This window comes from Podarcis muralis, chromosome 6 (assembly GCF_964188315.1).
Source record: "Podarcis muralis chromosome 6, rPodMur119.hap1.1, whole genome shotgun sequence".
Classification (NCBI taxonomy): domain Eukaryota; kingdom Metazoa; phylum Chordata; class Lepidosauria; order Squamata; family Lacertidae; genus Podarcis; species Podarcis muralis.
Window position 1 is genome coordinate 19,949,870 of NC_135660.1, and position 27,818 is coordinate 19,977,687.

General features: G+C 42.1%; 1 protein-coding gene across 3 annotated transcripts; it reads left to right on the plus strand.

Annotated features, from left to right (window-relative positions):
* The first annotated feature begins 1,481 nt into the window (after positions 1–1,481).
* Positions 1,482–27,610, plus strand: LOC114597929 (NACHT, LRR and PYD domains-containing protein 1a-like). 3 transcript variants are annotated; one of them, XM_028731417.2, is made up of 16 exons: positions 1,484–1,674; positions 9,213–9,244; positions 10,867–10,914; positions 11,689–11,739; positions 12,372–12,401; positions 14,968–15,018; positions 16,138–16,181; positions 16,297–16,346; positions 16,962–17,182; positions 17,282–17,532; positions 18,344–18,475; positions 18,671–18,809; positions 21,105–21,158; positions 21,453–21,533; positions 23,862–24,134; positions 24,740–27,610. In XM_028731417.2, the coding sequence occupies exons 1-16, from the start codon at positions 1,637–1,639 to the stop codon at positions 24,766–24,768; spliced, it is 1,524 nt and encodes a 507-aa protein (XP_028587250.2). In that variant the 5' UTR covers positions 1,484–1,636; the 3' UTR covers positions 24,769–27,610. The 3 variants fall into 3 exon arrangements, with proteins under 3 accessions (XP_077785945.1, XP_028587250.2, XP_077785944.1); XM_077929819.1 differs by lacking the exon at positions 18,344–18,475 and having other exon boundaries at positions 1,482–1,674; XM_077929818.1 differs by lacking the exon at positions 11,689–11,739.
* Positions 27,611–27,818: the final 208 nt, after the last annotated feature.

The following is a 27,818-nucleotide window of genomic DNA, read 5'->3' on the forward strand; positions in this document are numbered from 1 at the left end:
CTACAACAGCAGTAGTCTTATTCCACAATGTTCATCAGGAAGGAGTGCTTTTCCTCCCCTATATGAGTTTCATCCCTTGCCTCCTGGGCAGCAGCTGCTGTTAAAAAAATGAGAGGCAGAACGTGGAGCTGGGATAGGCTTTTTTCTCCAGCCCAAGGGCCACTTACTCTGATGAACAACCTTCCAGGGGCCACATCCCCAGTGAGGGGCACAGGCAAAAGCATGTGGGGCAATGGATGCATGACTGTGTGAAGATGAATTTCATCCACACAAGAGTCATTGATGTCTCCATCAAGGCAGGCAAGCAAGATCTGCTATCACAGGTCAAAGGAACATTCCATCCAGGCAAAGAAGAAGGCATGGAGCAGGGCTGAAGGGGCACATTTGGCTCATGTGCACACACTGTCATTCAATGTGGTGGTAGAGCAAGAGAACAAAGCCCTGCCTCTCACTAAGCATGCCGAGGCAACATGTGAAATATACACTGCCTACCCATAGATGCAATGGTTTAATTCATGACATCTTCCCACCTCATTTATTTGAGGGGAAAGAATCATTGTCCACATGGGCCTCTTTGCACCCTGAGCAGTGTGTGCTGCTCCTCTGCCACCCAAATCGTAGCCCTGGCCTGGTGTATATGTATGAGTCAGGCCGTAGAATAGCAACTTCCTTGGAATGTCATTTCAAAGATCGATGAATGAGTTCATTCATTCTTGGAACCTGAATTATTGGGGTGCTTTCTTAAAAACCTATTTGAGATTGCATTAATTCATTGTGTATGCAGCTATGCTCTTTTCCAGAACCAGTGTTCTGCTGATCGCGTTCCAATTGACCTCATGTTTAGTTGGCTAAAGCTGAAAAGTATTTATGCTTATGTACTTCTCAGTCCCATTGATTTCAACGACAGAGGGAAAGGACATGCTTAAATCATCTCTTGAAATTAATGAGACTTAAAGTGGACCATGCACCTTGTAATAAAAGGTTGGCTGGCCATCCATCATATATGATCTAATTGAGTTTCCTGCATTGCACAATGTTGTTAAGGACAGGAGAGCGCTGTAGGCAAAAACAAGCAAGATGCAATAACAGTCATGAAATTCCTGCATTACGGGGGTTGGGCTAGATGACCCTTGGGGGTCCCTTCCAACTCTATAATTCTGTGTTAACTCTACAGCTGCGCGGGTTGCTTTTGTGGTGTGGAGAAACGTTCTTTTCATTGTGGCTTTTTTATTTTGCGCTACTAAGAACCTCGGAACAGCCTAGCTAAATCGGGTCGAGAAGCCCACATGGTGGGCTTGAAGAAGGAAAAGGACTGCCCTCATTTCATATCTGAACTGACGAGGACCACCCAACACCTTTCGGAGCTAGGCGCGGATTAAACTGCGCCCGGCTTCCCTGCCCTCTCGGGATTTCGCGCCTTTTCGATAATTGCCTCTCGGTTGCCAAGCCAACGCGCGGGGCTGGGCTTCGACCTGCTTGGGCTGCTGCTGCTGCTGCTGTTGCTGCTGCTGCTGCAGCCGCCACTTCCCCTCCGGATGCGTCCTCGCCCGCCCCCCACCCTCCGGCCGCGCTGCCTCGCAGCTCATCCTCCTCCGCGCGAGGGACGTTTCCCCCCAGCGCCTCGCCTCCGTGCACAATGACCAGCGGCCAGGAGTGCGGGCAGGTGCAGGCCAGGTGAGCCCGGGGCCCAGCGTGCGGGAAGCGGGCGGCGAGGCGAGGGTACCTCGGCGAGGCTCGAGGGGCACCAGCGCCCAGCCCTCGCTCGCTCGTTTCGGCGCCAAAGGTCGCCCACCCCGCGCGCGAGGAGAGCGGCTTGGAGCGCGCGCTTGCGCTTCCTCGCGTCTCCGGCGCCTGGACGTGGCGGCGGAGGGAGCACGCGGCGCTCGGCGCGATAACCACAACAACAACAATGAAGGGCGCCATTGCATAAGCTGAGGAGGATAATAAGTCCTGGCACTGAGGGGAGGGAGGATGGCAAGGATGGGGGAAATGAGGGGTGGGGGACATGAATCGATCCCTTCGCTCGAGGGGCGGTGTTCTGTGGTTCTTTGTGCCTTTCCCTCTTCTTCAGGGAGGCAGGGGAAGTCTCCCCACATCACCCCCTGCTCGGCTCCCCTCTCCCCACAGCCGCGGGGCGCGTCTCTTTCTCCTGAGGGAAGGCGCTGGCGGGGCGCGCGCGCCTTTGAAGCGCCTTTGGGAGAGGCAGGGTGGAAGATGGAGACGAAGGCTGCGCGCAATGATCGACCCCGGGGCCGGTGATTTCACCTTGCTCCTCCGTGATCCGGAGGCAGGGCTGGGCACGGGGAGAGGGCCGCGTTTGCTGCTGGTAGGTAGTCAAAGCGAGGGTAGGGTAGTCAAACTGAAACGGAATACAGAAGAACTCGCCAGGGGGAATGGAGAATGACATGATAAACCAGCCTGGATAGCTCAGTTGGTTAGAGCGTGGTGCTGAGAACAGCAAGGTTGTGGGTTCGATCCCTTGCAGATTCCTAGAGGATCCTCGGGGACTCTTCCAACTCTATGATTGTATGGTACTACTCACCTATGATTCTAAGTGTGTTGTGGTGTAAGTAGGTTTCAAGGGACTCGCACAGGGACAAAGAAATACCCACACCGCCTATTTGCACTCTCCAGCTGTGGGAAAAGTGAAATGACGGTTGGCGATCCTTTAGGAAAAGGGATCAGAAGCAAAATTTGCATAGTGCCACTTAACAAATCCAGGACCCACCTGCCGGAATGGTAGGCGCCATTCTGATCCACTGCACCTCAAAATGAATATTGTAGGCAGAAAAAGTTACCCAAGATGATCTCTCTGCAGAAAGGTTGCAAAGTTTAGGGGCCTAGGGGGTTAAAAAAAAAGGCACAAAAGGTGGGAGCATCATAGAGGTGCATAAAATTATGCATTGTGTAGGGAAATTGGATGCGGAGAAGTTTCTCTCTTTCATGATACTACAACCCAGGGCCATCCGCTGAAGAAGCTAATTAGCGGGAGATTCAGGATAAACAAATGGAAGTACAGTGGTACCTCTGGTTAAGAACTTAATTCGTTCCGGAGGTCCATACTTAACCTGAAACTGTTCTTAACCTGAAGCACCACTTTAGCTAATGGGGCTTCCCGCTGCCGCCGCGCCGCCGGAGCACAATTCCTGTTCTCATCCTGAAGCAAAGTTCTTAACTTGAGGTAATATTTCTGGGTTAGTGGAGTCTGTAACCTGAAGCGTATGTAACCTGAGGTACCACTGTACTCATTTGCACAGTATTTGCATAGCTGGGATGTTAGAGGAGGGGTAGTACTTCTGGTGGGGGACATGTCATGCTCCTTCTGGGATAGTTAGTCCACCTGCACAGGAAAAAACTTTAAGAACTTGAAATGTGCTACTTAAATACTAAGTATTATTCACTATAATCTCCAATAATAGGAGAATCAGCAGTAAAGGTAAAGGTTTTTTCTTTACTTAATAGGAGAATATTGGAATACTTTAGTGCCTTCCTTTAGAGAAATCCTTTTTACAGCTTCAGACTCAGCACTTAAGGTGCAAGTAAAGAAATAGGTCCTTACCAGCAGTCAGGATGCTTTTCAGCTCTTTACTGAAATGCCTGAAGGCAACATCTCTTTCCCTTCTCCCCCCAAAATAACCATACACTGTTTCTTAGGCTAGACCTCTGTTCTAGGTCTGTAAATTTTTTGACCCACATATTCTGCAACTTTTAATTCAATCAGCTGAGATGTATTGCTTGAGAAGAGTGATACTTTCAATATTACTAATAAGCGGAACAGAAGAAATATAAATAAAAGCAAATGGTGGGTATGAGACAGGAAATACTGCTTAAATACTGTACGGCACTATTATATCCTTTGTTCTGCTGCTATATTTCAGAGAAAGGGCAAGTAGGGCTGGATCTAGACACATCAAAGAAGCGATTCAGTTAAATGAATTGTAAACTTCATACAGCGGTACCTCAGGTTACAGATGCTTCAGGTTACAGACTCTGCTAACCCAGAAATAGTACCTCAGGTTAAGAACTTTGCTTCAGGATGAGAACAGAAATCGCACGGTGGTGGTGCAGCGGCAGCGGTGCAGCGGCAGCGGGAGCCCCATTACCTAAAGTGGTACCTCAGGTTAAGAACAGTTTCAGGTTAAGAACGGACCTCCAGAACAAATTAAGTTCTTAACCCAAGGTACCACTGTACAGGAAAATCCCATGGGTGAAAAACGGGACTCCACAGCACCATCTGGTGTCACAGTGTTATAACGCATATAAAGTGCTTTATATTTACGAATGTAGCTGAGTCCTAAGACAGAAGTGTGTAAAATTATACATGGCATGGAGGAAGTGGTAAGGTGTTAAGTGGTGCATCAGTTGCTGTAATAAATATATAAATAAAACAAGCCATAATAAAATCTGTTAGCGTTTAATGCACCACTTTCCTCTTCTCATCCCTGAACACCTGATGTGCCACTATTTCAAATCTTACATTCTTTTCTGGTGCACTTGAACACAGGAAACAATGGTTTGCAATTAAACAAGGATCCCAAACCATGGTTTGAGCCAAGCTTAAAAGCAAATGGAATTTGGTTGAGCTTGTGGTTTTGGAGTGGATTTGCTGGGAATCTTGAATTATGGTGCATGGGGTAAAAGGAGGAGCCTGAGGACTGGTTATGCAAAGATCACTAAATATATGGCTTGAGGTTACATCTGAATGCACCTAGTTATAGGCATGGTTCACACCCTGTTTTGTCTCACAGAGTGATCACTTTTGCTACCTTGTCAGAGAGAGAAACTTCTAGAGTCAAGATAGAAAAACATTGAGAAAAAGATGGCCACATCCATCTCACACAAGGCTGCTCAGCCAAGTACCCATTCAGAGAGAATTGCTTCTAGAGAAAAGTCTGAGGAGATTATGCAAAAACATATACCTCATTGTCTCTGACAAAGATTCTTAACAAGAACACATTGAGCTTTTCATGGCCTCATTAATTGGTTTTACAGGGTGATGCTTTCTGTATATACAGTTGCTTCAGGTTGAGTGCTTTCGGGTTGCGCTTTGCGGCGACCTGGAAGTAACGGAATGTGTTACTTCTGGGTTTCACCACTCGCACATGCACAGACTGTCAAAATGACGTCATGCGCATGCGCGAAAGCGGCAAATAACGAGATGCGCGGATGCGGGTTGCGTTCGCTTCAGGGTGCGAACAGGGCTCCGGAACGGATCCCGTTCGTATCCAGAGGTACCACTGTATAGTATATATATTTTAAACTTTTCCCAATTTTTTAATGCTAAGAAAGTGTTTTAATTGTGGAGAAACAAGTTGTTCCTTAGCAATTAAAAAAAGCACGAATAGGTTTGTCCTCTGAAGCTACACCCCCTGCTCCCAGTAATTTGGGGCCTATTCTTTTTTGTGTGTGTTTTAGTTTTTCCTCTCCAGCTGGAAAGATTAAAAGCTTACTGTTTCTTTTACATTTATGATCCTCATAAAATCATTAGATAACTGCCATGAGTCAGAGTTAGGTCATTATCAAGCATGTCATTCTGTGTATCTCTTTATAATACACAGAGGGCTGACAACTCAGGTTTCAAACCACATACTTCAGTATTATCTCACTTTGGAAGCAATGCTATGCACAAGAAGCTGGTGAAAAGCAAGAAGACATAAAGTCATCGCAGAGCTAAACCCGGTTCAGCAGTAGTGCTGCTGCTGCTTCTCCTCTGCCTACGCCTGGCAGAGGCAAGAAAATAGTGTTCTCCACCAGGTTGCCAGGTCATGTGACTGGGCTGAATGGGCCTAGGAACATTTATGGTCCTACCTCCACCATGCTGCTGAAATGCCTCTCTTTTGGGACTTATATCAAGCTCAGCTCAGCCAGCTTCAGCATATCACTAGCTGAGCCACAGAACCCCAGCTGAGCTGGAGATGTGCTCACCCTGGCAGACATTGCCACCTTATCTGCCAGTTTTTGACCCTGCTCTTGTAGCCTCTTCTGTTCATTTGATACATAGGTTTTGTGCAAGAGCAGTCTTGATGGACACTTCCATATTGACAATAAAGTTTATTCGTTATCATTTTTGTTTATTAAATTACTTACATAGTTGTAGGTTGTGCTGGCTTCCCATACGTAGGATAGATCCCTTAAGATTGTATTCAACTGAGGCTTACTCAGAGTATACTCATTAGAACTAATGCACCTAATGTAATCGGGTCCATTAATTTCAGTGGGTCTTTTCTGACGAAAACATAGCTGAACACTGCTATATATTCAATAGAAAAAGGAACAGCAATCAACAGCATCCTTTTCTTTTTGTAAGTGTGCTTTTATTATTTCTGGATTAATTTGTAGACAGATCTGTGGTCTGTGAAACACTGTTGTCGAAGTCGATAAATAATTTGAATAAATATTTTGCAGTGTTGTAAAATGGTGTTATTTTATAATGAATTTAAAAAATTATGTGTGTGTGTGTGTGGGGGGGAATGAAATTCAAACACAACGTAACCATAATTCTGGTGCACAGATACCCTTTCATTTGTTATCTCATGCAAGCAGTCACATAAACAGTGGCATAGAAGGAAAACAAAAGCGTGCAAGGCACTCCTAAGTTTGTATCATTATTTGCAGATGGAAAGCTTAGTCATAAGTCTCAAACGGTTCATAGAGTTGACTATCAGACTTTCAGGTCAATGTGATCAGCTATCAGTTTTTCTGAAGCTTATTGTTTCCCTAGCAGTGTTAGGAAACAGAGATATGAAAGACCGGAGCTAAATGGCACCTTACTCCTAGCAGAACATCTAGATGCACTTTTTAAATAACAAGAATACAAAGCTGAAAATGAAAAGCCAACAAGATGCCTATGGGAAACCAGCAAGCAGGTGCCATTCACAAGAGCACTATCCCTTCCCACAGTTTCCAGCAATGGGCGTTCAGAAACATACTTGTCTCTGACCGTGGAGGCAGAGTATAGCTATCATGACTAGTAGCCACTGAGAATTGTACCCTCCATGAATTTGTCTAATCCTCTTGAAAAGCCAGTATATCTGAATATAATTTATACTATATTCAGATGTATCTGAACAGCAAATTAGCTGAATATCGTAGAACTATATGTCTTAAACATTCTCTGAGTGTCAGCTCTTAACTTTGTTCTTCTGAGGCTGTGACTGTGTATTTTTATATCCAACATTTTTATTTTATGGATGGTTCACAATACCAGTATGAAATGGATTGATATTTTGTAATCTGTCCCCCCCCGAATAAGTATCAGCAGGAAACCATGCACAGAACTACAAAACTATATATACCTTTAGTTTAAAATCGCCGCTTGCATGAACATAATGCATGAAATGGCAACATTTAATATTAGTGACAACGCATTTTGAGAGAATTACGTTCAAGCTAAGACAAAGGTTTCGTTGTTTCATTTTTAATCAGTGCTATAATGCCTATTGATGTTTTGGAGAAAACAAACAAGGCACTCAAAATGACAGGTCTTCTTCTGCCCTACCCTTCACTACTGTTTTCTTCTCTGGTTTCCTAGGAAAGAAAATACCATTTCTCTGTGTCTGTTTCGTGGCCAGATAGCTTTTTTTTTTCAGTTGCAGTGGCTGTTTTGTTGCAAAACCCAAAATGACTTGGTGATAAAACTTCAGGCACGAGCAACAGAAACCCAAGATGCAGTGTGTGTTTAAATGTGTAGAGATGTGGAAGAAAAGGCACACTGAAATAAAAATAGCAATTTTAAAAAGCCACAATTAACAGGATTAAGCAGCATATTAAGGAAGTAATTATAAGAATGGGAACCTGGCTTAAAGTACATACGCCATAATCGAGACTCCGTTCAGGAGCGGGGCTACAGCTGGCTAAGCTGGTCTATGCCTGGCAGAGGGAAAGCAAGCCTTTAAAATAGAGTTTGATCTACAGCACACTTTTTGTGTTATGCTGGGCTGCCAGGTCATGTGACAGAGCTAAACAGAGTTAGCCCTTGCCTGATCTCGTCCCCGCCACTTCCTTAGAACACCCATATTTGAGGGCTTATGCTGGTGTAAGTTGACCCTTTTCCTTAAAAAAATAAAATACAGGTTTGCTGAAGGAATAGGATGAATGCGGCCATTCGGGAAAGGGTGGGGTGGGGTGTAATGTTTACACTCTGGCTCAGAGGATATCTACATCGGCATTTTTGCCAGGGGCATCGGCACCATGAAAGCTGAACCAGAATATTCAAGTAGCATCCCAGTACAGTCACAATCCTGGTTTAGATTATTACAGAGATCTTAGAAATTTGGCGTTATTTATTCCTACTCATTTGGAGGAGGGTGAAGTGGCTGTAAGCTTCAAGAGAGTCAGTAGGGTGAAAAAGAGAGAGAGAGACTTGCTTTGTTGGAGGCAGAGTCCTGGGTGTTATGTACTGAAGTTCTCACCCTGGGCCAGCAGGGGGATACTGTAGATAGTTTTCACTCAGGTCCACATATGCAAATAAGGGATTGAAAGTGACGTTCAGTGATTGGATAGTTACAGAAAGTGGTTACTGTTGCGTTGTAGTGGAGCTCTATATAAGCAGGCTGGCTGAACCCTTCAGTTCAGTTCTGTTCTGGCCTGTGAATAAACGAGCTGTTTGAAGAATCACTGTGTCATCTGATATGTTCACCCACAACTTAACACTGGGCACCTGAGGTGGACCCCAAAATGGCGCCTCCTTCCCCATCAGGAACGAAGGATGGTTGGGGAAGATCTATAGCGGAACTCAGGGAGAGGGAGAAAGAAAGATCAACATTGGGATGTGCTGCCCCAGTAGACCCTGTTGCCTGAGGCATCACTTCACCAGGCCTCAAGGGCAGGCCCTTGTCACACACTGATTCCTCAATCAGTAGGATTGATGTACAAAGCCTTGTATTGATGCTGCTGAGCTTTGACTCTCTGTTCTAGTCATGCTAGCGCAGAAACAGGACTGTGTAGGGGGTAAGGGGTAGTAAATATAAGAATCCTGCACATTCACTCTCCTAAACAGACAACTTATTCATAGACTTCTCTGGTTAATCTGGTTGTTACAGTATAGCTTTATGTGATGGACAACACAGAAATGGTTAATGAATGAATGTATTCACTATTATGTTTGTGACTCAGTTGAACAATTATTTAATGCTTCAAAAATGCTATAGGAGAGCTCATATTTTAGTTCTGCAGTAACAAAAAAAAATGGTTATATGTTCTTTATTTTCCAGTGAATCTGAAGTTTCAGCTTTGGATGATAAAGGTAACAAATTTTTGAAAGCCTATCATTCCCCCCCCCCCCCCAGTAGATTTGTTTTAAAGAATCATTAATTCTGTTGAAATAGATGTGGATCATGTAGCATGGTTGTACCAATGTCAGGTCTCTGAAACGTTTTATTTTGTTTTTCTAATGTTTTATCACTGTTGTTCTTCCTGCAGAGCTCTGTTATGTATTCTTATAAATGTGTTTGAAATTCAGCAGTAATTTTTGAGACATCCTATTCTATAGTAATCCTGTTAATTCCTGAAGTAATACTTCTGAAGTTAATGGTCCCATGATTGCAAACAGTGGATTTGTGGTCAACATTTTACACTGATGCTTCACTGGAACTTTAAAAAGTCACCACTGCCTTTTAAACAAGAAACATTTATGTTTGTTGTGGATTGATTTTCATGGAGGAAGGGCTGTAGCTCAGTGGCACAACATCTGCTTTGCATGCAGAAGGTCACAGGTTCAATGCCCAGCACGCCTGTGGTTTCCCTATCTGAAACCATGGCTTACAGTGCAATTCTATACATGACTATTTTGAATCCCATTTCCCTGAAATTGACTCCTAGGTAAATAGATATAGGATTGCAGCTCAATCTTATGCATGCTTTCTCAGAAGTAAGTGTCAAATTAGATAAGTTTAATTCTAGTTCATGACAATTTTTGCAGCTTCCATTTTTAATATTTTCCATCCCGTACTATTTCCAAAGTAATATGTGAATGTTTAAAGAGAATTATGCACAAATACTGAAACTCCGCTTTTAAAAAAGCAATTACTTATTTTTAAGATGTAGTCTTGGGGCTGCCTTAAATTTTTTCTTCTTCTTTGTTAGAACAGTTAATATATGCATACGTGCATGAAGCTGCTATAAATTACAGTTGCTGCAGCAGAAGTCTGAAAAGTATGGCAGCTAAAATACACCTGGGTTGTGACTGGAGCTAACAACATATGTTGTCCAATTGTAATGCTGCCTCGTTGCTCTTCTATTGTTTTCTGATTATGTGCGCTGCTCTGGAAAAAAATTAAATGACAGGGTGGCATGTACACTTTTGAAACAGGCAAGCAACAAACAAATTTAAAATATTGATTGCCCTTCTACTTTATGTAGACAAAGATTACAAGGATTTAGCAAGGATTAAGACCCAAGTTTAATATGTACTAAACTAAAAGATGAGCTAATCACATATCAAGTTACTACTGTGCATTGCAGAATAATAGCCAAGTTGACTTCCTCCCGAAAACACTAAGGATATGCCTTGAGGCTAATTACTCAGGCCCAGGCTCTTCCCCTTCAACTTTCTTTTGAATGTTGCCTTGAGCAGCAGAATTATTCCCAGGGCAGGGTTGGGAGTAGCCAACTTTTTGCTAAAAAAACAAAGAGGAACGATGCCTTGATCAGCTAATTCTTATGAATGGAAGGTAGTTGCTTAGAGGTCTGCGACTGCAATTATTTTAGGGATAGGGGCAAAACGTTGAGCTGGAATCATTCCCAGTGTTACACAACTGGCCCATGAGTCTGTGGAATAAATTTCATTTATTCCCCCGTGTTTGGGAAAAGGTGGGGAAAGATACTGTGTGCTGAATTCCCAACTGATATTTTATCTCCTCAAAACAGATAGTAGCAGTTCTAAAGATGAAGATTCTGCTCAGGAAAACAACTTGGGTAAATATGCTCGTAATGATATACCAAATACATGTGCATTTTAATGGAAGTTGGAAAATGCTACCAATAATCTAAAAAGCTGAACAAACACAGAATAAATTCAATATTACAAAAAACCCCAACAGTCTAGATTTAAGTACATAAATACAAAGCAAAGCAAGAGTTAACTGACACTGATACTGGGCTTCCTGCACTCCAAGGAGCCTGGCTTAAAGACAGGTCAGAGGGGAGGTGGTCCTCTCACCTGGCTAGATGACATAACAGCTGTTGCTAGTATCCTTGCTTGCAGCAGCAAAAATGTTGAAGAGGCCAATGATAGTCTCTTCCCCAGCCTCCTGGAAGTACCAGCTATTGGTGCAGGTCTTATTCTACAACCTCTTTCAGAAGAGCTGGTAGAATACACTACAGTGTATTGGGGTTGTGTTACAGTATAACAGGGGTGCCCAAACTTTTTTCAAAGAGGGCCAGATGTGATCAAGTGAATGTGCATGGGGGCTGACCAAAGTTTTTGACCTTTTTTAGGGTTGAAGTTGTTGAGCTTTTGTAAGGATTTGAGCCCAATAAATAAACTGCCCTAGGGGGGCTGGATTAGCCCCCCCCAACAGGCTTTGGACATGCCTGCAGTATACGGTTCAAACTATTATTATTATTATTATTATTACTACTACTACCACCTTGTGTTGTGGTCTTAACTGCACCATTTAAAAAGTAAAGCTTAATGTTAAATAACTGTTTCAAAATTGCCAAGGCTAAATAGATTTTCATTTCGTCAAGGTAACGACAGTTCCCAAAGCGACTCGGAAAGCAGCTCTGAAAGCAAGTCTGGTCAGTAATTGAATCATACCTATTCTATATATTAAAAGTGGATTTATTTTCTAATGTGAATCTTTATATAGCTGAAACAGCACCATTCACATATGAGAGGAACATATTAAAGGTTGGAGGGAACCCCCAGGGAAGAACACTTCCCGCCCCAATTGTCCAATGGCATCCCTGGAACCTTGGTGGGAGCACTCCATGCTGCAACACTTTGTTGTAGATCGCACTTGCTTATATTTCCTTAATGTCTCTTTAAAATGCATCTTAAATTATTGAAATGACAGCCACCAGATATGAATTTAAGCCACCTGCTTGCCTTTCATTGGGTATTCCTTTGCTACATTTTGTGTGTGCGTGGCTATTTATCAGTAAAGAGAAAAAGGGGAAAGAAGGCAAACGCGACATTGTATTTGTTAAATATTGGTGTTTAGCTGGTAGTCACAGCAACAGCAGGCCATAAATATGCTTAGAAATTGGCAACAAATGTGGCAAAACAGGATGATCAGGAAAACAATGGGAGGAAATGGCTCCCCACAGTAACTGGCAAATGTATTTTGTTGTTAATATGCCTGCACTTATTTATATTTTAAACAAATGGACACTGCAGTTTATGTTTAATGAGGCCTTTTCATTTACAGATACAGATGAGGCAGATCTAAATGAACCAAGTGAGTGCTTTTTTAAAATTTTATCCTTACTTTGAGAAAGATCTATAAGAGGATTCTTGCAAGGTAGTAAAAGCCATGTGCTTAGATGGGAGTGAGTGACTTTTGAGTGTTTATGTTAAGTGGGACATGAAGTAGTTTAAGGACGATTCTTATTGAAAATTTAGCTGAGACCATTGTATATGGCCATTATTGAATGTACATAAAATTCAAAGAATACCCTTTAATAAAGCACTATGGCCCTATAGTTAAATACATGACAAGTTTAAGGAAAGATGGAGGACCTCAGTGCTACTAGCCATGATGTCTAAACAGAACCTCTATATTCAGGTCTGGATAATTATCAGGTATGGGGGAATCATGCACAGATAGGCTCTTATTTCTTAAATATACAAATACAAACAAAGCTTTCCTACAACTATGTGTTGCAAATAATTATGTATGCAGGCATTACAAATAATAATGTTTTACCTGAGGTAAGAAAGAGGGGTGCTGGTTTTTTGCATGTATTTACACATTCTTTTCCGTGATGCCACAACAAACTGAAATTTAGTCCAATAAAGACCTTAGAAGGACAGCTGCTAATTCCATCAAAAACCCACAAATCTTTTCTGTCCTCGTTTATTTTTGTTTCAGTTTGTTATTGATTATTAGATTTCTCACTTGCTCTGCACCAAAAGGTCCTACAGCAGTTTACAGCAATTTTAAAAAAATAAATACAAACAGTTTAGAACAAATTGCAGTTACAAGCATAGGGTGAGTCCTGAACTAGCTGTTGTTGCTGTGAATTGTACTGTACCTTGCTAGGTATGAGTAGCACTGAGTATGAGTAGCGCTTACTACACTGTTAAACTGATCGTGGGGAGCAGGTGGCGCTGTGGTCTCAGCCACTGAGCCCCTTGGGCTTGCTGATCGGAAGGTCGGTGGTTTGAATCCCTGTGACGGGGTGAGCTCCTGTTGCTCTGTCCCAGCTCCTGCCAACCTAGCAGTTCGAAAGCATGCCAGTGCAAGTAGATATGAATTTGTATCAGGTACTGCTTTGGCAGGAAGGTAAATGGCGTTTCCGTGCACCCTGGTTTCCATCACTGTGTTCCATTGTGCCAGAAGTGGTTTAGTCATGCTGGCCACATGACCCAGAAAGCTGTCTGTGGACAAATGCTGGCTCCCTTGGCCTGAAAGTAAGATGAGCGCCACAACCCCACAGTGAAGAATCACAGAATGGCAGTCATGATATACTTCTAAGGCTGTGTGGGATACCAGTAGAGGAAGGTATACAAACAATTCTGCACATTTTTTTTTTTGTAGTACAGGACTTAGAATTTCCCATAACATGATATGTGGACCTCTAAGAAATCACCAAAATGGAGGGTTATAGACATAGGCTCCGTTACTTCTTCTTCTTCATCATCATCATTTCATTTCATTTCATTTCATTTCTGTATTGCTTTTTTTTTGGGGGGGGGGACTCAAAGCAGTTTATAACCTACATTAAAATATCAAATAAAACCCCCCAGAATAAAGCATTACTGAAAAAAGCAAAATATAAAGTATACATTTAAAGACAATTAACATTCATTCAAACATAATTAATAGGAAACTAAAATATCGTAAACATTTTTTTAAAAAAACACTAAAGAGGAGGTCAATTGCAGAATGCACATTTAGCAGAGCAAAGTTAACAAAAAGAAATCTTAAACATTTCAAAAGAAAGCATTACTAAATGAAGTCAAATATAAAAGGCACATTTGAAACAGCATAACTAGTAAAAGAATAAAATATTCTCGTAAGTATAGAGCATATCTGCTGCTGTAGCTGCAAATCCTGCCAATAGCGGTTCACGGAGGGGGCTTTGGATGCTCATCTTCAGTGAGCTGGGTCTCCACAAAAAGACAACCAAGACCAGGCTTCCTCAACCTCGGCCCTCCAGAGGTTTTGAGACTACAATTCCCATCATCCCTGACCACTGGTCCTGCTAGCTAGGGATCATGGGAGTTGTAGGTCAGAAACATCTGGACTGCTGAGGTTGAGGAAGCCTGAGCAAGAAAGTCTCTGGCCTCTTCAGCAGCCTCAGCTTTTGTAGCTGGAGTCAATCTGGGCCCTGCCCTCCCAGGCCAGGTTGAAAAAGGCCTGCAAGATAGGAGCAGGTCTTTCAGGACTCACAGCCAGCTTAGCTGAGCAGAAGCACTTTAGCCTGGTGAGGTGTAATTAACGATGCCAGGTTCCACTGTTAGGGGAAAACATAATATATACTAATAATAATTCTGCAAGAAGAAGCACTATACAGTATTATCAAAAATGAATAGTGAAGCTGGGAGAATTGTGGCTTCATCCCTGTGGCACAAGCAGATTTGAACAGATTTTTGCCCAGAACGTTGAAAGATGTATGATGAATAAAAAGTGTAATATGATAAAATGCAAATTTTAAAACCAAAGGAGCCTTCAAATAGCCACGGTGTCATTCAGAATGTCATCTTTAAATATCTGTGGAGAAGTCTTGCTTCAGTTTATGATTCATTCCAAATAATGATGTACAGAAACAAATCAAAGAGGCATTTTTTTGTGTTTATAGATGAGGATCTGAAAATGAAAGAAGAACTGCCGCTGCATTGTGTTGAATCAGGTATAATACTTTTCTTTAAGAATAACATGTATCTGACAGGAGGAAGGTTTCTGGTTTCCCCCGAATGTGATTTTATGCATTTTTTTCAATTCATTGTAGACAGAGTTCCAAATTTTAAAAATTTTGTTACACCCCCACCACATATGTAACATCGTTCCTTCCTCATTGTTATGCCTCCAGCATTTATTTGATTTTTGCCATAGGTGGTCATATACCATATAACATTTTTAAACAATTCTCTTTAATTGTGTAACATGCTGTGAACTTGATATCCTTTTGCCAGAACCTTTTCCAGTGTTCCATCTGTATTGGGTAACCAAAATCCATTGCCCATTTTACCATTGCCTCTTTTATCTCCTCATCTTTTAACTCCCAATCCAATAATACTTTGTAAGTCTTTGATAACAATTTCCTATTATTTTCTAGTAATTATTTTTCTATTTCTGAGATTTCTTTTTGGAACCCAATTTTAATGTCTGATTTAAACACCTCATTCAATTGATGGTACTGAAACCAATCTGTGCATAACTGTCTAATTTCCTCGAACTTTTTAAAATTTAAGTTGACCCCCTTCCTCCTCCTGGGAATTATGAATATCAACATCCCCAAGCAGAAAAAAAGAAAGTATTTTTATACGGCACAACGGTGGCGAGAATGCTAATAGCAAAGAGGAAGAGTGGCAACTCACAAATTGTGAATATTTATAGTTAGCAAGAATGACAGAGGTAATTAGAGGCCAACCTAGCCAAAAAGGATTGGCTATGTGTAAGAGATTACATGAAAAAAAATTGTTCTCAAGCTATATCCTGGTTATGTTTTGACTAAATCTTGTAATGAGTATAATGGAAAGAGAAAGAATTGGGAAAATTAAATGAAATAAAGAGTAAATAACACAGTAAGAAAAAGATCTGTAAAAGGAAACCTCAGTGAAGTCACGGGTGGAAAAAGATTTGTATGGGAAGATGTATAATGTATTAAGTTAAGAATTTATGCTGTAGAGAAATCAAGAATATATGTATATGTACAATTTATACTCAATAAAAATCATAACAGAAAAAACATGTATCTGACAATTTAAACTATTTTCAGTTTAAGAAACTTCTCTCTCTTTCCATTTAGAAGTTAATACCCATCGACACTGTGAACGCTGCAAGATCCCACAAGTAGGTGGTTTTTTTTAATCCAGATACGGACTAGTGTTAAAAGTCGTTTCATAAATCCAATGCTAATGTCCTCCTAATTTGCTTTTCCCATTTTTATTTTTATTTTAATATAAAGAACCAGCATGAACAAGTAGCTCCCAGAAAGCTTTCTAGAGGACGATTCTGGTAAGTTTTGGTCAATATAATTGAAAATTACATCCTAAAAAATGTCTTTGTTTTATTTTTATTTTTTTGCATGATTACACAGTACACAGACATATATTTGGCAAATCCGAATGCACACTTGTCTACTATTGTGCAGTAAAGGAAGCGGAAGAGCAGAAGGGGACCTACAGGGTGGAAATAAATGTTGCATTCTTCCAGTCGTTCTGTCTCTGCAAGCACAACAGCTTTCCAAACGAAGCAGTCCTCCTTTCTCCCTGTGCCTGTGTGCTGTTCTGGGGGTACCCCTGACCTCCTCCGCAGAGCAAATTTTGGAGGGTACACGAGAAGAGGAAGGGGAGCATGACATCATTTTGAGCATCTGCTCCGTTACTTCCGGGTTGCCGCGGAGCGAACTCGAACGCGCTCAACCCGAAGCACATTCAACCCGAGGAATGACTGTATATAAATGTATTTTTCACATGTATTTGGAAGGACAAGAAAGCGGCAGAGGAAGCACATGCATATATCATCCCCGTTTGTCAGAGTCGTCTGCGCCTGGACTTAACAGTCAGGGGTCCCTTTACCTTTATGCTGTATCACGTACTGAAAACTACGCCTTATGTGTCACATATGCAGGTTGAAGTTGGACGACGAAGGAATTTATCAGTGTACAATCACGGGGTTGATCTTCGAAGTAACCAAAGCCGCCGTCATTGAGTATTCCCTTTTGTCTTGGACCAAGTATGCTGCTTACCTTAAAGATCCCTGGATTGTCGTGGGCCCCATATTTGACGTCAAGTGCAAATCACCTTCTGTTCTTACTTCCATTCAGTTTCCACACGCCCTCTGCCTGAATGGTAAGACTTGCTCAGTGAATTTAAACATATTTGTCTATCTGCTGGGGCACTTACTCTGTTTTTAGGAAGCGTTCAAAAGCGTTCAATGTTTCTCTGCAGATCATTCCTCTGACATGACCTTCAACGTGTTCCATTTCAAAAGCAACGGCCCAGAATTTGAGCGTTCTGCTGATCACTCAACCACACATGTCAAATGGCGTGTGAGCTCCCTGTCCCCTGTTGGCCCAGTTATTGAGAAATACGATCCAGTGTGTTACCACGGGGTTGTTATTTTATACAAAGTTGTCAACGACCACCCTTCCTTGAAATTCCATGTGTATGTTGCCGGCAACAACAGCTCGTTTATAAAGGTAAGATCAACTTTTGGGCGATGTCTGAATCAGTTTCTTTGCTGCCAGCATGGCATTTTCCTGTACAGTGGACGCTCGGGTTGCGAATGTGATCCATGCGGGATAGATGTTCTCAACCCGCAGAGTTCGGAACCTGCAGCTGCGCGTCTGCTCATGCGCGGGTTGCGATTCGGCACTTCTGCGCATGTGCGACCACCAAAACCCAGAAGTAACCCGTTCCGGTATTTCTGGGTTTCGGTGGTCTGTAACCTGAAAAACGCCTGTAACCCGAGGTATGACTGTATTCCAGTGCCCACTGGAGCTGTCAACTCATGAAATAAAAAGTTCTAGCAAGTAAGAAGGACCTGGTGGCCGGTCAGGAGGCGAAGGCTTGTAGGACAAGGTGGAACTTGCAGACCCCTGAAGGCAGAGCCTATAGGAACACTGGGTTCAATTGGACACTGGATGAGGAAAGAAGGCTATCTTTCAACCCCTCCTGTCTGACCGCTAGAGCCCCAGATCTCAAAAACTTGTTTTTCCCCCAGTGAGTTGGAAACTCTAGTGTGTGCAGCTAGGAGAATCATTAGGGTTCCAGTTGCTACAACAGGATATTCAAATGAATACTGCAGAAACTGCTTGGTCCTAGTAATTGTTGTAAGAATCACATGATTGTTGCATTTAATTTGTTAGAAAGCGAGGGAGGGAACCACAATTTCTCAGTAAAGGAAAGAAGTTTAATATATAGACAAAATCTCCAACAAGTCTAGGTAGGTCTTTGATTTCTTGACTTAGGCAATCATGATTTTAAAAAAAAGTTCTGTTTTAATTTTAGGATGTGTCAAAAACCATACAGCGCTCTTCCAATAGATTCATTAAAATTGAGAAACCCCCTTGTCATAAATTACTCCAAGTTGGGAAGAAATACAAATTAACTAGTGTCCCAGAAGCTGACATAAACCCTGAGGTATGTTCTTTATTCTTCTATAATCGGATTGTCAAGATGCATGTCCTTGTCTAAAAGATGATGATAATTGTCATTTGTGCAGTGTTCCTGACACGTTGTGACATTGTATACATGCATTATATAAAAGCTTAGCTAGGAAAACAAACCTTTTGCTTTGACAAATGGGTTTTCAATATTCTGATATTCACTTTCTAGGAAATGGAGTTTGTTGATGACTCTACGCTAGCACAGAAACATTTCTTTGAGGTATATTTAGAACATCCAACAGAACTTGTGTTATCTTTGATGGATGTGGAGTCAGAAGAAACTGTGTGGAAAGCAAAGCTACGAGAATGTGAGTTTTCCTTAGACACAATTCATTACATAGTATGTGCAGTTAACAGTGTTTGATTTATTTGGGACTTCAATGATGTTTAAATCTGTTTCAATTTTTGTACAGTATATTGCATGTTGTTGTTTTTCTTATTTGCATTTTTCAGATGTGGTAGAAAGCGGGGTATAATTTTTAAAAGCGAACAAATAACCTGATTTACAGTTCAGTCTCATGTTACACTCCCAAGTAAATGTGCATAGAGCCTCAATAATGAATTGCAGCCAACATATTTGGCTGCAATCCAAATGAGACTATGCATATTCCGGTCACGGTCCCACTCACAAACATAGAGGTTCTTTTTCCTTCTTCTGATAAGAAAGCTGCCATCCAAAACATTGCAGAACTAGAGAAATTCGGTTGTGTGAAACAGCAGATTCAAGAAAAAAGAATATCGGGCAAAAATATGGCATGTGATGAAAGTACGCTGCCGTTAATGCAGTCTACTTTCTCCCCCAATCACCAAACTTGGGAAGAGTTAAGAGACTAGTCTGAGGTATGAGTTTAAGGGAGCAACTCTGCAAAAAAGAAAAGTGGAAGCATATATTGCTATTTCTGTTTTCTATCAACAACAAATAAAAATATCAGTGGGAGGATATTATTTTGAATAGGCAAATGCTTTAGATATACAATATTTTTAAAGCATTGTTTAATTTGTTTCCTTCCGCATTGTGTACATTTCCCCATCTTTCTAAATTATATAACCAATACAGCAGTACCTTAGTACTCAATCAGCTTGGCTCCCAAACAAATAGGCTCCCGAACGCCACAAACCCAGAAATAAGTGTTTCAATTTGCAAACGTTTTTCGGAAGCCAAACGTCCAACGCAGTTTCCGCTTGAGTGCAGGAAGCTCCTGCAGCCAATAGGAAGCTGCGCCTGGTTGTCAAATGGTTTCAGGAGTCGAACGGACTCCCAGAATGGATTAAGTTCGAGAACCAAGGTACCAGTGTATACAAATTTAAATGAATCTGTGCAATTATTGGCCATATTGACACTCATGCTCCAGCATTCTGTTTACTCCTTCAGTAGTTGAAAGATGTAGCATGAGTGGAGCCAAAAGCACTTTTCTCTCATATTACTGTCATTTGGTTCTCATGCAATGGCAGTTATTACCACATCATTTAATTCCCCAAACAGAATCCACTTTCAGTAAAAAGCAAGCTTCCAGATTCCTATTTTTCTATAATCGCTACTATCCAAAGCAGGCACCCCCAACCTTCAGTCCTCCAGATGTTTTGGACTACAGTTCCCATCACCCCTGACCACTGGTCCTACTAGCTAGGGTTCATGGGAGTTGTAGGCCAAAACATCTGGAGGGCCGCAGGTTGGGGGATGCCTGATCCAAAGCTATCAAAACAGTTCACCGTGAATAGTATGGCCTCTCACATGAGCCAGTATGGTGTAGTGGTTAAGAGCGGTGGACTCGTAATCTGGTGAACCGGGTTCACGTCTCCGCTCTTCCACATGCAGCTGCTGGGTGACCTTGGGCCAGTCACACTTCTTTGAAGTCTCTCAGCCCCACTCACCTCACAGAGTGTTTGTTGTGGGGGAGGAAGGGAATGGAGATTGTTAGCTGCTTTGAGACTCCTTAGTGTAGTGATAAAGCGGGATTTCAAATCCAAACTCCTCTTCTTCTTCTTCTTCTTCTTCTTCTTCTTCTTCTTCTTCTTCTTCTTCTATGGATGATGCATTTTCAAATTACATATGATGATGCTTCTCTCCAAATCCAAATCTCCAGGTGATAGGTCCCACCAGCTTCATATGTTAATTAGCTTGCTGTTCAGGATGGACAGCTCCTATGGTTCTCAACAGAAACCCTCCCATAATTACTTCCATGCTATGCTAAGCATAACAAGCTACACAAGGCAGTCTCTAGGCGTAGGGGCACTGACCACCTGATTTTTTTCTGATGCCATGTGACCAAATGGTTTTGAATGTCCTCCTAAAGCCCTACACGACCTTCTGTTTGGGTTTACAGAGAGTGTTACTTTTAAGATTGGGCACTCTTTTCCTTTTTTTTAACTTGTCATTTACTTATAATACAGTCAGTGAGATGCAGCTTCTTTTGTGGCTAAAAGCCATGGAGCAAAGATAATTGTAAAAAGTCCTTTGATTTATTTTATTTGTGCTTTACTGAGAAGCGGGGGGAACAGATTAATACTTCTTCTTTGTGAGAATTGTGGCATATTCGTTTGCACTGCCAATTACACGATACAGCAGGCCTTAATTTTCTTTTGAAAACATTTCTATTTAACAGGTGACTGGATCCTACATAACCAGAATAACAATAAGCAGAAAAGATCCACTAACAGTAAGTTATTATAAAGCAGTATGCATGAAACAATCAGCTGGGAACTTCTCCTGTACAATGTACAGCTCCCAATTGACTTACGACTTGTGCAGAAGTTTCCAGTGGGGCTGTTAAATATATTTGCTTAGTTCTTCAGGATTCCACTACATGACTAGGCAGCACTCTTGTTAGTGCACAAGTTGCTGATTTCCCTTTCCTTCATCTGTAGCTTACATTCAAGCCCACATATTCTTATTTAGAAAGCACAACAACTTACGTATTTTGAAACTATGTCCTTTGCCATGTATTCCTTAGGCACGAGACGACGGAAATCCAGCACCAGTCTTTCAGAAGATGAGCTTTGTAACAAACGGCTAAAAGCCATCAACGCTTCAGGTAAAGGATTTTGTGAAATTAAAGAAGATTAGCATCAAGCCATGTTCTAAGCCTTTCATACTGCAATGTATTAATGTTACATTTTACTTAACCTGGGTGCAACTACAATTCCACCTGGAAAACCCATGCATTTGTATTTGCACAAAGATTCTGAACACCTAATTTGAATGCAGCTATCTATATGAAAGCATAAATTTAACCTGTATATTACCGTGTCTTTAGGAATCCACTAGAGGGAGTTCTTCGATCATTTCAATACATTTTAACAAACCATATTTTTTAAAAATTTACATTGATCAGTATACCAAGGTTTGAACTAGATAAAGAACTAGTTGGCACAGGAACAAAATCAACCCTTTAACTCCAGTAGAAAATTGCTCATGATGCCAAAGGTAGTAAGAAACTGTTGCCATCATAATAGGGTTCTCCACAGATAGGATGTACCTATTTTTGTGGATTTGTGGTATCAAAAAGCCTTGAAAAAGAGCCTATAGGAAAACAGAATGCTAGAAAAGTGGGTGATGATAGAGATGGCTTATTTTGAACACAATGCGACCACACTTGGAATACTGTTAAAAGGTAAAGGTACCCCTGGCCATTAGGTCCAGTCATGGCTGACTCTGGGGTTGCGGCGGTCATCTCGCTTTATTAGCTGAGGGAGCTGGCGTACAGCTTCCGGGTCATGTGGTCAGCATGACTAAGACACTTCTGGCGAACCAGAGCAGCACACGGAAACGCCGTTTACCTTCCCGCCGGAGTGGTACCTATTTATCTACTTGCACTTTGACGTTCTTTGGAACTGCTAGGTTGGCAGGAGCAGGGACTGAGTAACGAGAGCTTACTCCGTCGTGGGGATTCGAAGCGCTGACCTTCTGATTGGCAAGTCCTAGGCTCTGTGGTTTAACCCACACCTCCACCCACGTCCCTGGAATACTGTTACCTCACCTCAAAAAGGATATTGTAGACCAGGAGAAGGTCCAGAAAAGGCCAATAAAAATTATGGAGGTTACAACATTTGGGGCTTTTTAGTTTAGAGAAAAGGCAAGTGAGATAAAGTGTACAAAATTACACACAGTGTAGAGAAAGTGGGTACAGAAAGGTTTTTCTTTCTGTCTTGTAATACTAAAACTTGGGGACATCCAAGGATGCTGAATGTTGGAAGAGTCAGGCCAGACAAAAGATTTCTTCACACAAGTACTTCTTTACATGGTTCAACTAAGGAATGTGCTCCCACAAGCAGCAGTGATGGCCACCAATGTCACTTAAAAGAGGATTAGACAAATTTATGGAGGATAAGGCTATAAATGACTACTAACCATGATGGCTATGTTGTACCACAGGTGGCTCTGTGCTCTAAACTACTGAGCCTCTTGGGCTTGCCGATCAGAAGGTCAGAGGTTCAAATCCCTGTGACGGGGTGAGCTCCCATTGCTCTGTCCCAGCTCCTGCCAGCCTAGCAGTTTGAAAGCACACCAATGCAAGTAGATAAATAGGTACCGCTGTGGCAGGAAGGTAAAAGGCGTTTCCATGCACTCTGGTTTCTGTCACGGTGTTCAGTTGCGCCAGAAGTGGTTTAGTCATGCTGGCCACATGACCTGGAAAGCTATATGTGGACAAATGCCAGCTCCCTTGGTCTGAAAGCGAGATGAGCGTTGCACCCCATAGTTGCCTTTGGACTTAACCATCCAGGGGTGCTTTACCTTTTACCTTTACCTGTTGTACCTCTATGATGGGAGGCAGTATGTTTCTGGAAATTCAGGACAGTGCTGTTGCAGTCAGGTTCTGCTTCTAAGCTTCTCATTGACTTGTCCACTATGAGAACAGAAGGCTGACCTAGATGGGATCTCGCCTTATCCAGCAGGCTTTTCTCACGTTATTGTGTAACATGGGTCTAAATAACCAGAGAAATTGAAAAGGGGGAAAGAAGGCAAACTCATTATCCTAAACACATTGTGACACTGAAAATTACCAAAAAGTTATACAAGTCTAAATGATGATGATGTTGTAAGCCACTTTGAACAGTGGAAAGGTGGCATACAAATCAAATTATGTATGTATATGTTGCAGGCCTGGAATGTTCATTCTCTTTGTGTTTCCTGATCTGATAATTTGTGTGTGTGTGTGTGTGTGTAAGTTTCTTCCAAAGAAAAGGCAGTGATTAGCTGCCCCTGCCTAAGATGGGAAGGAAGCACCCCAAGTTATATTTGAATGCTCTCCTTTCTTCTTCAAGAATAGAAATAGATGGTAATTTTAAAATATCCATTCCTCCCCCCTCAGGCCAACTAAAAGCAATAACGACATAACATAGTTGTATTCTTCTGCTTTTAGATGGAACGAAAGCTTCAGCAGTACTAACTGATCAGCAGCTGATGATTCTTGCAAAGAAGATGGGTAAAAACTGGAAAGTAATTGGCATTGAATGCCTTAGCTTGTCCATCGAAGACATCCAGCAGATTGAGGCAAAGGAAGAAGATGTTAATATGTATAAATGCATGATGTTGCGGAAATGGAGGGATTCGGAACAGAATAATGGAACTGCCCGCAGTTTATATGACTGTCTTAATGGTCAGGCATCCCATGATGTGCTAGAAACTCTGACAGGTAAATATCAACACTCTTTATACTTTGCGTATGATGTTTCAGATATTTAGGGTGAGGCAGAATATTTTTAGGATAGCAGAAGTGGTTTCTAAGGCTGGATCTAGACACATCAAAAAAGCGTTTCAGAAAAATGTGTTGTAAACCTTAAAGTGGGAAATCACATTGGCAAAAGATGGGACTCCACAGTCACAATGTAATAACACATATAAAACACATTTCTTTACTAATGTAGCTGAGTCCGTAGTGCCTTCACTTTATGGAAAACGCATCACATATATTTTAATGGCCTGGGGCAAGCTGTGGGAGCAGTAGATCCTGCAAATTTCCAGTATGTTAAGAGAACAGATATTAACGGCAGTCACTTGGGGAGTGTCTCTTCCATAACCACCATCCATTCAACTTCCGGAGCAGTTTTGCAATTGATTCTAAAGTGTTTGTGAATGTATTTATTTATGATATGGCGAAGGATGGACACACATGGATACAGATGCCTATGCCACATGTGGACCTCAACTTTGTTACTACTGTAAGAGGCAATAACTGTCTGTTACGCCATACTTAAATTCTAAGCAATTCCTTAATTCTCATTTATTTTTGTTTTACAGGTTTTTTAAGAGCAGATGCAAAGTCATGAGGAAACAGCTTGAAAAAGAAGAAACATCAGGAATCTCCTTCCATGTACATTTTCCAAAAAAAGATGAAAAGGAACTTTGTCGTGCTCTGCAAACTGTTTTAATCTCTGGAGGGTTTCCATGAAGTGACAAAGATAGGCCAGTTGTGGAAACTTTGGAGCAGAAGAAAGAAAGAAGAAAAGCATGTGGAACTGTGAACTCATGTAAATGCTTATCTACTTGTTGCTTTTTTACACATGACTTCCCAGCCTGCCCTGCTGTCGGAGATTCGGCCTTCATGTGTGTTTTACCCGTGCAAGGAGAATTAATGCCTTCCAAAACCCTCTCAGGTCTCCTTGGGTTGCACTGCCTGGATTAACTGGGATCTTCGCTATCTTGTCTTCCACGTTCATACCAGAGTTCAGGGACGGACTGTGGTCTTTCACATTTCAGCGGTCAAAATTCACTGCCCTCTGCCTGTCACCTGTCATTCTGCTCAATTCACTGTGTCATAGTTGCGATGTCCTGTGGCTCCCCTAGGCTTGGAATTCTCCTGCGGCAGAACTGGTTGTGCTGCCCTAAATCCATCTCTGCAGCGTTATGCATCAGACACACACCTGAGAAGGGATTTTTCTACACCCCCTTTGTGAAGATACAAACAGGTTTGTCTTTTCACTCCCCATGGGTGCAATTGCACACACTGTGGTTCTTCATGCTTTCCCTCCGCAGCATTCCTGCTATAGACTTTCCCAGTCACTTGTTGAAGGGAATGAGAAGAGACTGAAAGCTTCCACTTAGACATATTATGTGCAGTGGTACCTCGGGTTAAGGGACGCGGGTGGTGCTGTGGGTGAAACCACAGAGCCTAGGACTTGCTGATCAGAAGGTCGGTGGTTCGAATCCCTGCAACAGGGTGAGCTCCCATTCCTTGGTCCCTGCTCCTGCCAACCTAGCAGTTCAAAAGCACGTCAAAGTGCAAGTAGATAAATAGGTACTGCTCCGGCGGGAAGGTAAACGGCGTTTCCGTGTGCTGCTGGCCACATGACCCGGAAGCTGTAAGCCTGCTCCCTCGGCCAATAAAGCGAGATGAGCCCCGCAACCCCAGAGTCGGTCACGACTGGACCTAATGGTCAGGGGTCCCTTTACCTTACCTCGGGTTAAGAACTTAATTCATTCTGGAGGTCCATTTTTAACCTGAAACTGTCCTTAACCTGAGGTACCACTTTAGCTAATGGGGCCTCCCGCTGCCACCTCGTGGTTTCTGTTCTCATCCTGAAGCAACGTTCTTAACCCGAGGTACTATTTCTGGGTTAGTGGAGTCTGTAACTTGAAGCGTCTGTAACCAGAAGCGTCTGTAACCCGAGGTACCACTGTATAATGCTTTGAGCCACATTGAAGTCATCATGTGGTTTTGAAACAGCGCACCGAGCAAGCATAGGGCTCCTCAGAACCTTAGCAGGAGTTGCTCCGTGACAAAAGTGCTAATGTCAAAAAGCTCTCTGATGAGCAACTTGATTACAGTTTCTAGTCTTCTGGCAATGTGTAACTGTGGGGTATCCGGGGCACACTTTCAGGTATATGTGGACTGACAGGCACAACAGACCTCACAGACATCTCCAGGTGTTTTTTGTTGTTGTTGAGGGGAGTAGGAAGTGCAGCTTGGCAAAATACATAGGCAACTCTCTTCCCCAACATGTCAAGCTATTGAAAAAAATTATGTACCAAGAAAAGCTGGATTCTGAGACCTTTAACCATTCAAACATAGCAAATTTGCTTAAATTCTGTTTAGCTGTTTTATATAAGCTGGTTTTATTAGCCACAGGGTGGTGGTGGGTAAGCAAGCAGTGCAGGTCACTGAAGCCCTACCCTGAGAAAGACTTGAAATATCCAACCATTTCTCTGGCGTCTGACATTTTAGCAGATGTTCCTTGCAAACTATATTTTTTATAGCAATGGGGACTAGAAACTTACCTTTCTGAAAAGAGTGAGACTCTCAGGAAGATGAGTATTCTGCATTCAACACCACACTTTGACTTTTTTTTATTTAAAAAATGCTCTTGTTGAATTATGGTGTACGTACAACCTTGCTCTTTTTCTAAGAGCTTTCTAATACCGTATTGGCCTGAATATAAGCCTCACTTTCCCCCCACATTCCGACCATGAAAAGTTAAAGTGCGGCTTATATTTGCGACCTTGCTGTGGGCAAAACAGCAGCAGGAGTGTGGCAAAACAGCGCCCGCCCCACGCATAGACCCCCCCATCCTCTCTCCCAAGGACAGGAAGGGGGAGAGCGAGGAAGGGGAAAGGCTGCCCCCCCCCCCGCCCAGTATGCAGCCAGGAGCTGCGAAGAATGGAGCGGCTTATATTCGGGTACTTTTTCTTTCCCCCTCCTCCAATTTTAAAGGTGCAGCTTATATTCTTGTGCAGCTTGTATTCGGGCCAATACGGTAATACTTGATAGTAGATTCATCATCCCCAGTAAAGTGGCAATACTGTTATTGTTTTTAAAGGATGCAAAACGCTGTGAATCAAGTTTTAGATCCTCAAGGAGTCATGTAGTATCAAACTCTACTGCGCTTGGGACACATCATGTAGCATAAAACCAGCATCCACACACTGCCTGTTTCCTTTTAGAAGGGCAGAGTAGCTCTAAACATTGTAAAACCATTTTACAGTTCAGCATTGGCACTACGGGAAGATTTTGCATCTCTCTGGGAATGTAATTTACATGTCGCCCCCCCCCCCAAAGGTCACCCATTTCTTACGTGGTACATTTCTGTGTTGTACATATTTCCTTGGAAACAGACTTGACTGTATGTTGTGTTAATCCTTTTTTTTTAAAAAATAAAATAAAAATTGTGTCAATCCTTTTTTATTTAATGGAAATGAAATGGTGAAACCAGTTTTGCCTTATTAATGACCTTGGGCCAGTTAGGCTGAAATCTAAGTATTCTAACTGTTCAATTAGAGCTGTCATAAAAAACATCTTTAGCAACAACAAATGGCTGGTTGGTTTTTCCATCCAACCTGCTGAAATAATGTTATTTGATAGTAAGAGTGTTGAAAACCACAC

What these genes read in the sequence shown, in the direction of transcription:
- LOC114597929 (XM_028731417.2), top strand. Translation starts at nt 1,637, where the DNA reads ATGACCAGCGGCCAGGAGTGCGGGCAGGTGCAGGCCAG. An exon ending in ACAACAGCTCGTTTATAAAG is followed by an intron (nt 17,533 to 18,343) that starts GTAAGATCAACT and finishes TTTTAATTTTAG; the next exon opens with GATGTGTCAAAAACCATACA. An exon ending in TGTGCTAGAAACTCTGACAG is followed by an intron (nt 24,135 to 24,739) that starts GTAAATATCAAC and finishes TTTGTTTTACAG; the next exon opens with GTTTTTTAAGAGCAGATGCA.